Source organism: Coenobita brevimanus, chromosome 53 (assembly GCF_032717465.1).
Source record: "Coenobita brevimanus isolate Jiangsu-jjx chromosome 53, ASM3271746v2, whole genome shotgun sequence".
NCBI classification, from domain to species: Eukaryota; Metazoa; Arthropoda; class Malacostraca; order Decapoda; family Coenobitidae; genus Coenobita; species Coenobita brevimanus.
Window position 1 is genome coordinate 167959 of NC_137006.1, and position 12263 is coordinate 180221.

General features: G+C 39.9%; 1 protein-coding gene across 1 annotated transcript in view; it reads right to left on the bottom strand.

The window, feature by feature from the left end:
• Window positions 1–7216: 7216 nt before the first annotated feature.
• Window positions 7217–12263, bottom strand: part of LOC145400696 (uncharacterized) — a 134156-nt gene continuing 129109 nt past the window's right edge. The window contains exons 4-5 of the mRNA XM_080273131.1: window positions 10605–10833; window positions 7217–8150 (exon numbers count right to left, since the gene is read on the bottom strand). Coding sequence (XP_080129257.1) covers window positions 7217–8150; window positions 10605–10833 — 1163 coding nt within the window. The remainder of the gene's footprint in view (window positions 8151–10604; window positions 10834–12263) is intronic.

Genomic DNA, 12263 nt, shown 5'->3' on the forward strand with positions numbered 1-12263 from the left:
GAGTCAAGGGGTATCGAAGTGTGTTTTTTTTTTTGGGGGGGGGTTGAGGTGAGGGTTAGGGTGCATGTGAGGGAGCGTGTCTGAGAAAGGGGTGCCAGGGGGGGTAACAGGAGGTGTGTCGAGGTCGGGGTCAGGGGGTGTCAGGGCGTGTCGGGGTCGGAATCAGGAGATATCAGGACGTGTCGAGTGGGTGTTTAGGGGGTGAGAACTGGGGTGTGTGTTGAGAAGCGAATCAAAGGAGAGGGTGTCAGGGCGGGTCTATGGGGTGTTTAGGAATGTGTTGGGGTTTGTGTCATGCTGTGTCAGGGGGCTTTGGGACTGTGTTGGGGTGTTTGTTGAAGTACGCGTCGAGAGGGCGTGTGGGCAGGGATGTGTGTATGGCAGCTACCTGTATTGGCACGACCTCTGTGTCAGAAGGGTGTCATATAAGTGCTTAGCTAGTAAACAATTGCTTCTTTCCCCTTCAGATACCGCAGAGGTGGGTGCACCTACCAAAGTCGTCCCTTGTCTTGGCTTTGAACTTACTTTTCGAACTGGAGGGTTTAAATATAGCCTTCCCTGCAAAGCGTCTCCCAAAATCTGTACAAAATCATCTGGATGTATCAAGAAAAAAGAAAATCAAGGGCTATGATATTTCGTATTGCATAGGAGATCGATCTCGTAGCTCCTCTTCCTCGGCTATTTATTTTGTGTTTATTTTGCACATGATACCTTAACCTCCACCTGTATGCTGCCAATGTCGTTTTTAATATCCACGTAATCTGTATCACTGAAATGCGAGTACAAGAGGATATTGAGGTGTAATGTGCAAAATAAGTCGCTTAGGAAGAGATATTGGGAAGTCTCTAAAAGTAGTAAGACTCTTACTCCACTGGCGGCCTTTTTAAATTCATTCTTGCTACCACCAGACGATTTTATTCAGCTTAGGATGGACTTTTCATAGCAGAGAAGTTTGAATCACCCTGCATCATCATATCATCATCATCATCATGATCATCACTATAATCATCATCGTCATCATCATCATCACTATAATCATCATCGTCATCATCATCATCATCATCATCACTAAACTCATCATCATCTTCATCACTAAAATCATCATCTTTATCATCATACAAAAACAAAGGATGGTGATGGTGATGATGATGCTAATAACTCTCTACCTATCATCCTGTCATCAAGACCTTAATTGCCCCATCAGGAGCGTAAGGGCCGTGGGCTAGGCTACACAGTCCAGTCCCTTTCCCCTGTGTAGCATCAAATGATCAATAAACACCACTCCTCCCTCAGGTGTGAACACTTAGGGGCCACGTCAGTCTGGAAACTCTTGACCCATCTGAACAACAGGCTCCATTTGGTGTAGTAAATGGTTTCCTGAGATCCATCATGTGAGTGGATGGTGGGGAAATATAGGATGTGTGGATGATTAAAGGAAAACATATTGTCCCTTCAAACACGCTTTATTATTCTCATCATTATAATGGATGAACTTTCAAGAATGGCGTCAAAAAATGTACATACAATCATAACCTTTGTACATCACAATATATACAGAGAATACGCTGCACAAAGAAAAAAAAAACATGAAATTACGAAATTACTGTACTAAGCTTGAAAGATTAAAAATCAGAGTTACCCTACTAGAGTAAGCTGCTCTCTCTCTCTCTCTCTCTCTCTCTCTCTCTCTCTCTCTCTCTCTCTCTCTCTCTCTCTCTCTCTCTCTCTCTCTCTCTCTCATTTTTTCTTACTTCTTTGCCCTTTTAACGACTTTAGTATGACGAATTCCGTTTCATTCTTTTCTTTTACATTCTGTGTCAAACATAATCAGGGGAAGTTTCTCGCAGTAAAAGGGTCAGAAACTGTGTGCATTACGACTGACTCACCTGGCTGCGATGAGTGACACAGAGACGACAACGTTCCTAGACCTGCCCTTGAGAGGGTCCGGCAAATTCTCTCAGCATGATTAATATATATATATATATATATATATATATATATATATATATATATATATATATATATATGCGAAAATATCAAGTTAAATGACTCTAAAGTGCTCTCTCTCAACAGCTGAATAAAATCGTCTGGTGACAGCAGGAATGGAGAAAGAATGAAGTCATTGGGCTGAAACGGGCGTTTCTTAGCCCGGGAGAATATACTAACCCTCTCGCGGTGGGGGCAGCTCTAGTATTCTATTCCAGCTAACACCAGACGATTTTACTTAGCTGAAAATGAATCCCAGGAGGATGAGAGGATCGATACTGTCACCATTAACCTTCTCATGGTAGGGACAGCACTAGTGTTGTGTTCCAGACGCCGCCAGACGATTTTATTCAGCTGAGATTGACTATTGGAGCCTGGGTTAATGTGCTGAGAGAGAGAGAGAGAGAGAGAGAGAGAGAGAGAGAGAGGAATTCCGAAAGTTACCGCAACTCTGAGAATATGAAAAGCAAAAACTCACACACACTTTTTAGGAAGCCAAAATCCTAATAATTACTCTAAATTCGATATTCAAAAAAGCGCTCACAAACATACACAAATTTGCATACGAGTAGGAATCTAACCTGGTATTCACGAACAGACTTAAACCAACTTCCTCTCGAAATTCATATTTGTTTAAGCAAGAAAAACAAAGGGACGTAGATTTCCATGCCTCAAATTCTTTCTTATTTTCCTTCTTTATTTGTGTATTTCTCCCTTTACACCACAGTCACGTCAGGAAAAAATAGGCCTAAATCATGGAGCCTGTTACTCAGTGCAACTTTGCTTCTACAAACATCAGTTGCAAATCAACTTTTAAATTCCTTATAATGCGTGTGTTTGTTTACATGAAAATAGCATCTCACAGAAGCCGCTCTACAAGTCCAAGATGAAGACGCTAGATTGTGGCAGCGTAATATATTGTTCTGGCGTAAATGGATGTGAAGAGTCGAATTTGTCACACTAAAAAAAAAAAAAAATAGTGTTAATCTTCTAAGGGAGTTTTGTGTGAAGGTTAGAGTTAGCGACAAAATCATCGCTAGCCATTTTCTCTCTTCTTGTCAAGAACGTCAACGAGCGAAGTTAGCTGGGTCCTCCTTTTTTCTTTCACTCATTCTTTCTTTGTTTCCTTCATACAAAAACAAAACTTACAAAGAGGGAGTCCATTGTAAACTTCTTTGTGAACCACGGTCGTGAACTACAAGGCACGGTTTTCGCAGTAACAAGCATCTGGACGGAGTAAAATAATAGGCACTTCAAAGGCTCTTACTAATGTCACCTCGCAAAGGGACTAAGAGCACATATGTGGAGTCTAAGGAACACTTTAATAATTAATATGAGAAAAACTTATGGCAAAAAAATACACTTAACATAGCCTAACAGTAGTCGACGCTAATGTTTGTGTTATCCAAAATATATACAAACAAGCTTCAGTTAGCGGTACACACTACAAACTACAATATTACAGTTTAAAAAATCAACACCATATATTAATGTACATAAAAAATGGCGGTAATTATTAAGATAAGTTGTGGCAGCCTTATTTACGGGTACACAAACCAAACGTGGATCTAACCCAACGCTGACTGCCTAACACTCACGTAGGGTACACACACCGTAATCAGATATGGTTGGAGATAATACTGAAAATATTTCCGACGAACATATATGCTTAAAAGAGACCACAAGTGCTTAATTTTGCTATACCACGTTTTATTTATGCATCACTGGCATTGATGTCACTTCTTAGGTAGGGGTAATATTACCACTCAACCAGTCAGCACTGAATCCTGTGAATATATATATATATATATATATATATATATATATATATATATATATATATATATATATACATATATATACGCTAATATCATGCCCTCAAAATATTATTTTCTTCTATAATTTGCCGAACTAAGAAGGTAATCACATTTCCATTCCATCTCATATCAAGGGTGGTTTGAAAACTTTGATGTACCCTATTATAACCTTGACATTGTTAGGCCTTAAGCTTAGCTGAGGAGGCAGAAAACAAAATGTGGCTTTCACGGCCAGGTTTATTTTTAGCTAGATCTGCTTTGCTTAATATCCAGAAAATAAGGCTGCGCCACTCAGCTCGACGATTACCAAAAATGGCTTACATATCACGCTTGGCTTAGTACGATATATAGACTTTCACTCAGCTCGCATGATTTCACAAGCAGTCCCACAAGCAAGCAACCATACCTATCACAACACACGATCAGCTCAACGCCCATTATTCAAACAGCTGATTTCTACACCTTGCATTTAATTTCTTTATTTATTCAGTTACGTTCAGACTTTGCCTAAATTCCTTTCCCTGTATTATCATATTCATTTCCACATATTATCATGTATATTCTGACCTTGAATTGTATCTAGTTTACATGATTTCCTGGTATATTTATTTTTATTCAAACTTTGCCTCAGTTTCTATATATCTTATGCCTACTCTCAATTTCATGACTAAAATTTACCCAGCATTTATTTATCCAGGCACCGTTAGAGTGTAGGCTATTATCACATGTTTTCAATTTCTGTCAAATTCTTATCCAGCTTGTGCCTGTTTTCAAGTTTATTTTCCAACGCTGGCTCAAATATCTTTTTATCCAGCTTTTATTTACTATGACGCCATTTTCTCCTGTTCCTATATATTGTCAAACTGTATTTCTGTCTAGCTTAAGCCTACTTTTTTTTTTTTAAACGACTCATATCATGCACTATAAGTTTATTCATTCACATATTCCCATCATATCAAAACTTGGCTTACTTTTTAGTCTACCGTGTGTGTACGCTTGCTTTGTTTTGCAACGTTACTTCATTTACTTCCCAAAAATTTACAGTCCACTCTGACATTGAACGCATAATTATTATAGTCAAAAGCATCAGTGATTAGCAAAAATGCAAACCATCCCCATGACCTAGAAGAGAAAAAAAGGTCCATTTGAATAATCGAAGTTGAGCTGTACCATAGTATCTACAAGAGACGCACTTCGCTGGGTTTCGAAATGCAACTACATCTACTCTAAATAACTTCTTCATGATTTCCTTGCTAATTCCATCATTTGCAAAAGAATTCTTGGTTTTACGTAGTTATGTGGGTATGTTTTTTTCTCAGCAATATTACTTCTTGCTTTACCCTCTCTGTCAGTAAGGTTCTGTTAATGGTTATGTGGTTTTAGAAGATTTAGGATGGTAAGATGAATTGCGGATGAAAGTCAACAAGGCATAGGAATAAATGCTGAGGGTTTGATTAGCGTCAATGAAAGGATTTAGATAAAGCTCAGTTAAGAATACTGGATGATTGATTAAAATGGTATTCATGAAGGACTGCCACTCAGCATAAGGTTATACAGAACTGATGCAAGAAGGCAACTATGGACGGACAGGTTTATATCCAAATCACAGTACGGGGAAGGACTTGCCATATTTTAGCGAGGCAAACTAGAATGGAAAGAGCTTCAGTTAAGGCACAAAAGAAAAAAATGCTACAGAAATAACGTAGGAAGGCACAATGGGATGGAATACTGGACGGAAAGCATACCATCATAAAGGTTTACGAAAGACAACATTTTTAGCTAGGGTAAAACTATATGAAAGACTCCTGTGGGCTGCATTCCTGTCAGCTTAACCCTGGAAGTTTTCTATCACTATTTATTTACCATTTACTTATTTATCTTTATTTATCTGTTTATTTACATTATTTACTTACTTTGTCTATTATCCACATGACACACTAATACTTTTTTCTGTGATATTCTTCCTTACCGTTTCTTTTTATTTTATTTATTTACTTACTTTTGCATTAAACACGATAACATATTCTTCTGTGATATGTGTGGAAACTATATCGATAAAAAAAAAAAAAATGCGTGGGCCTACCATGCAAGGAAAATATAAAGTTGCAGAATACCAAATAAATCACTTAAGAAAATGTGTTAGAAATCCTCCTAAACTGAAAGGAACACAGCAATTCATGACAGAAATCCGGGAGGAATTCAAAAGGCAAGGCATAAGGCAATACTGTGTGGGAACTGGACTGCAGCAGCACGAAATATGGGCCTGTATTTTCATCAGTTTAGTAGGCTTCATAGCACCTCTTGCTCACCTATCTATTTCTGCATATAGAGTGCTAAATATTTTCTCGTATGTTTAGTATTGTAATCTGTTTTGATTACAGAAACACAAATAATATACAAGAGAATATTAAAATGTAAAACACACACACACACACACACACACACACACACACAAATTACGAGCAAGAGGTGTTACATAGCCTTTTAAACTCACAAGAACACAGTTCTAAAAAGTGCTCCCGATTCAAATACGCTAAGCTATTTTTTTTTTTCACTAGATTTAATCACCTTCAGTCAGTGAATTTTTGAAGTATAGCAACAAGATATGTAACACTTTTCTACGTATTTTACAAAGTTTAGTAACAATGTAGAGTTTTCAGTAGTTTTATATATATATATATATATATATATATATATATATATATATATATATATATATATATATATATATATTGAGAATGAGTTTTTAATGCAGCTTTAGCGATATTTATCATTGATCTGGATTTGGCAATTCTGGTTAACACTGCAAAGCTCAGTCTATCCTAGCACATGATCCAAAGCTGGTGTGTGTGTGCATGTGTGTGTGTGTGTGTGTGTGTGTGTGTTTTATCAAGTACAAGTTCACTGACAGTCCCGTGCCAGCACTGTGTTTCTTCTGTATTTCTCATGTTTTCCTTCCGAATTTCTCATTGCTCCTCTATCGTCAGAGTATTCTTGTCTTCTCATACTCTTCTCTTGTGTTATTCCTATTGCTGCCACATCAGAATATGCTAAATCCTCTATCGCCATAGTTGGATAGGAAGTGTCGGTAAACTTTTGACAGTGATATTACGTCAGTGTCTGCATGAATGTGTCAATCCTCATCACGGCTGTTTGTCTGAGGTTATCCACAACAGTAACTGGAATCCAGAGTAGGTTATATAACTTGCTGCAGGAGGGGCTATAGCTGTTTCTTCAGGATAGGAGTCCCTTTACAATAACTCGTACTCTGGGATATAGTGAGTGGCACGGAATGAGGGTAGTACTTAGCAACTGTTAATGAATACCGGGTACTGTATAGCATGGTGATATGAGGGGAGGGGGAGAGGGTCAATAAATGGAAATAATGGTGTGTGAGTGGTAGTGGTGTGGTGTTAGTAATGGTGTGTGGGGCCGGACCGAACAAACTGTGGTGTGGTAGCAGCGACAGCGTGGTCGTATCGGAAACGACGATAATCATCATACTGTGCACGATTGATGTGAACAGCTGCTGTTCCTCCGTTGACAGGATAGTCAAATGTACGTTTGCTGTTGCTTACTGCAGGGCTGTTGTGGCCAGGGCCTGGCCGTGTGTTGTCTAGAGGGTCAGGGCGGGCTGTGGCACGATCCAGGCCTGGGTAGCGGCGGGCGTCTGGCAGCTGAGTGTAACTGGAGGCAGAATGGCCAGAGGAGGAACTGCAGGATGATGAGCGACGCCGCAGGCTGGCCTGGGAGCGGTAGCGTCGGGCGCTGCGTGACTCCCGCAGCGGCCGTGGAGCCTCTGCTGCATCATACATGGATCTGCGGCGAGGGTCGTGGCTGCCACGCCGCTCCTCATCAGTAGGGTTGCGTCGCTGACTGAGGTCATGCATGGACTTGGCACGCTGGTAGTCTGGACGCTCTGGTGACCTTACTCTAGGCATGCGGTGGTCACGGTGGTCACGGGAAGGCCGCATTGGGCTAAGGGCGCGGGGCTCACGGATCCAGGGGTCTGGGGTGCGACCACCACCCTCCAGACGCCAGGGGTCAGAGTCACGGGTGTCGCAGGTGCCATAGCCGCGGTCAAAGTCACGGCGGCCGCGTTCTCGTAGCAAGCCATCTCTTGATCCATATCCAGTGTCACGGTCACTCTTGGGCCAGAGACCCTCGTCTGCTGGGCTGCGGGGCTCCCTGGGAGCAACGGGGCGAGGGTTGGCCTCCCAGGAAGGTGTGCGGGCTAGCCCAGCTTCAGGGCTGCGTGGGCCTGGTGGTTGCCAGTCACGCTCCAGGGACCGGAATTTGTTTCGAGCATCCTGGAACCTCTCACGAGGTGACCCCGGTGACTCACACCTGCAAAAACACACGCTGATTAGTATGTACACTACACGTGTCAAACACACTATCACACCTTGCTACACCTACTACAGTACATCTTACGTTATGCACAGCTGAGGCATAATAATAATAATAATAATAATAATAATAATAATAATAAACAAGGTTTCCAATAAACAGGTGAATATATGACAGTCTTGGAAATAAGATAAAGGCATGGAACCAACCTTTCATTTCGCTCATCCTTGTGTGTGTGTGTGTGTGTGTGTGTGTGTGTGTGTGTGTGTGTGTTTACTTTCTCTTCAAAACGAAGAGCTCTCGAAATAAATAGAATCATCAGGAGAGAGAGAGAGAGAGAGAGAGAGAGAGAGCGAGCGAGAGAGAGTTCGTAGGGGTACATAGGAAGCTCAGATAACAGGAAGCTTGTTGGGCCATGAGAAGGTTATCTGCTGGGAAAAAAAATAAAAAAAGGTAATTTATCAAGATCTAACCAATGTGTAAGAGAAAAGCATAGACAAGAGGAAGGTCCATTGTAGTAGTAGTAGTAGTAGTAGTAGTAGTAGTAGTACTAGCAGTAATAACAGTAGAAGAAAAAGTAATAGAGTAGTAAAAGAAGAAGTAATAGCAGTAGTAGTAGTAGTAGTAGTAGTAGTAGTGGTTGTAGCAGTGGTTGTAGTAGTGGTGGTGGTGGCGGTGGTAGTAGCATTTGTTGTTGTTCGGCCAGAGTGAAAGAAATGAGTGAGGATGAGTGTGAATGAGCAGGTATGAGGATGAGTATGTGTGTGGATGAGTCGATTCAGCGTGAGTAAGAAAGAGACATGATAAGTATGGATAAGATCATAGGTGAGTAAGAATGAGTGAGTCAAGAGTGAAGATGAGTCAAGAGTACCTAGGGTGAGTAAGGATGAGTCAAGAGTACCTAGGGTGAGTAAGGATTAGTCAAAAGTACCTAGGGTGAGTAAGGATGAGTCAAGAGTACCTAGAGTAAGGATGGGTTAAGAGTACCTAGGGTGAGTAAGGATGAGTCAAGAGTACCTAGGGTGAGTAAGGATGAGTCAAGAGTACCTTGGGTGAGTAAGGATGAGTCAAGAGTACCTAGGGTGAGTAAGCATGAGTCAAGAGTACCTAGAGTAAGGATGAGTCAAGAGTACCTAGGGTGAGTAAGGATTAGTCAAGAGTACCTAGGGTGAGTAAGGATGAGTCAAGAGTACCTAGGGTGAGTAAGGATGAGTCAAGAGTACCTAGGGTGAGTAAGCATGAGTCAAGAGTACCTAGAGTAAGGATGAGTCAAGAGTACCTAGGGTGAGTAAGGATTAGTCAAGAGTACCTAGGGTGAGTAAGGATGAGTCAAGAGTACCTAGGGTGAGTAAGGATGAGTCAAGAGTACCTAGGGTGAGTAAGGATGAGTCAAGAGTACCTAGGGTGAGTAAGGATTAGTCAAGAGTACCTAGGGTGAGTAAGGATGAGTCAAGAGTACCTAGAGTGAGTAAGGATGAGTCAAGAGTACCTAGGGTGAGGAAGGATGAGTCAAGAGTACCTGGGATGAGTAAGGATGAGTCAAGAGTACCTAGGGTGAGTAAGGATGAATAAAAACCATGTGTGTTAATGGGTGTGGATGAGTCGGGGTGAATAAGAATGAGTAAGTGTGAGTCGTGGTGCCTAGGGTGAGCGAGTAAGGTTATGCAGAAGGTGTGAACGAATGAGTCAGGCTGAATAAGAATTAGGAATGAGTCAGACTGAGTAAAGATTTATGAGAATGAGTAAACATGAATTAGGGTGAGTAAATATGAGCTAATTTGAGTATGGAAGAGTGAGGGTGAGTGAAGATGCGTCAGGATGAGTGAGGGTGACTTAGAGTGAAGGAGTATGAGGCATGATGATTGAAAATAAGTAGAGGTAACCTAGAATGAGTCACGTTACATGAAAATGAATAAACATGAGTAAAAATGAATAATGACGAGCAGAAGTGAGTCAGTGAAGTAAGATGAGTGAAGATGCACAAAAATGAGTGAAATGTGTATAGTAAAACGAGTTAATCACAAAAATAAATAACAAACGAGTAAAATGAGTAAAATACTTAAAAATATGAGTAAAATGAGTAAAATTAGTAAAAAAATATTGTTAAAGATTAGTAAAATATGTAGAAATATGAGTTAAATGAGTAAAATTATAAAAAAACAATTACATGAGTAAAAATGAGTAAAGGTATGAAAAGATTTGCGTAAAATGAGTAAACTATGTAACGAATATTAGTAAGTTAGTAAAATATGCAGATATATGAGCCAATAGAGGAAAATGTGTAAAGAATAAGTAAATATCAGTAAAAAATCAGTAAAATACGCAAAAATGATTACAGTGATTAACACTAAGTAAGAATATGCTTAAGAATTAATAAAAATATCCACAATTTGTACGTAAAATGAGTAAAAATATGAGTAAAAATGAGTAAAGAAATACGAGTCAGAATACCTCGGTTGGGGACGCCTGACGGGCCTGATGGGTGAGGGGTCCCTGGGTGGGCGTGTGGGCGAGGGTGGGCGTGGGTGCCTGGGCCTGCCTCGGATGTTGGTGGGCGGCTGTGGGCGTGGGCGTGGGTGGGCGTGGGGTGGGTCTGCGCGCCACGGGGGGGACTGCATCAACACCAGCCCCTCCTCGCCCCTCACCTCACCCCCTCCTCCTTGGCCTTCCCATTCCTCGTCTGGAAAAATATTAATAATAATAATAATAATAATAATAATAGTAATAATAATAATAGTATTAATAATAATAACAATAATAATAATAATAATAATAATAATAATAATAATAATAGTAATGATGATGATGATGATAATAATAATAATAATAATAATAATAATAATAATAATAATAATAATGATGATGATGATAATAATAATAATAATAATAATAATAATAATAATAATAATAATAATAAATAATAATAATAATAATAATAATAATAATAATAATAATAACAACAACAGCAAGAGGGAGAGGGGGGCGATTTAGGAAGAGGAGGAGGAGGAGAAAGAAGAAAAGAAGAGGAAGAACAACAACAGCAACAAATAAATAAATAAGTAAATAAATAATAATAATAATAATAATAATAATAATAGTAATAATAATTCCCTCATTCGTAACTCATTTACATTATTCACTTATTCTCAGTTGCTAAAACGATGACAAACACTTTTAAACCACCCCAGTCTGGCCCCTGAAGGACTGTAAACCACAATACGATAGTCCAGATCAATTAAGCTATAGGAGACCATCACACACACACACACACACACACACACACACACACACACACACACACACACACACACACACACACACACACACCTATCTACATATGCATTCATCTATTTCTCACTAGCATTCACTTATCATATTAAAAAAAAAAAAAAACATAATCCATCCTTCATCCAATCCTACATTATTTCATCAGGAGCATAGGGGTCAGGGCCGAGGCTGTAAAGTCCATATGTGACCAGTTACAAATCCCTGAGTGGCATTATGTGAACAAATATTTACCCAGTCACTATTTAGATTTGAACCCCCGATTTAGGGCCACGTCCAGCTGAACTGCTTGATTTTATAGTCACCACCCAACGTTTTAATTTGGCTTGTCACTCAGTGTAGCGTCACTGTTGGCAGCGTTACATCGAGTGAGTGGATGGTGAGTGCCCTATCTACTTATCATTTACTTATATCATTACCTACACATTACCCTTATTCATAAACTGCATATAGATTATTCACTGTAATCATCATCACAATCATCGTTATCATCATCATCGTCATCATTTTCTTTCCTCTGTTTCCTAATAACACACACTCTTGGCTCTTTGTGGAACTCCCGGGTCTATTTGATATAAACTAATCCAACATTTCGCTGGACGGGAAACAAATGAATAACTTCGGTAACGCACAGGTAACTCAAACATGGCAGAGGAACAGACAGGTGGACGTAAAACAAAATAGGCGGCTGTGTTGCGTGACCTTGTAACCAACTATAGGAACCTGTTACGTCCGTGGTGTGGCCTTGCGTCTGGTGGCTACGAGATGTTTTAATGAAGTGACCACAGATTGAGGGATTAAGTCTGGAAATATGGCGGACTGGGA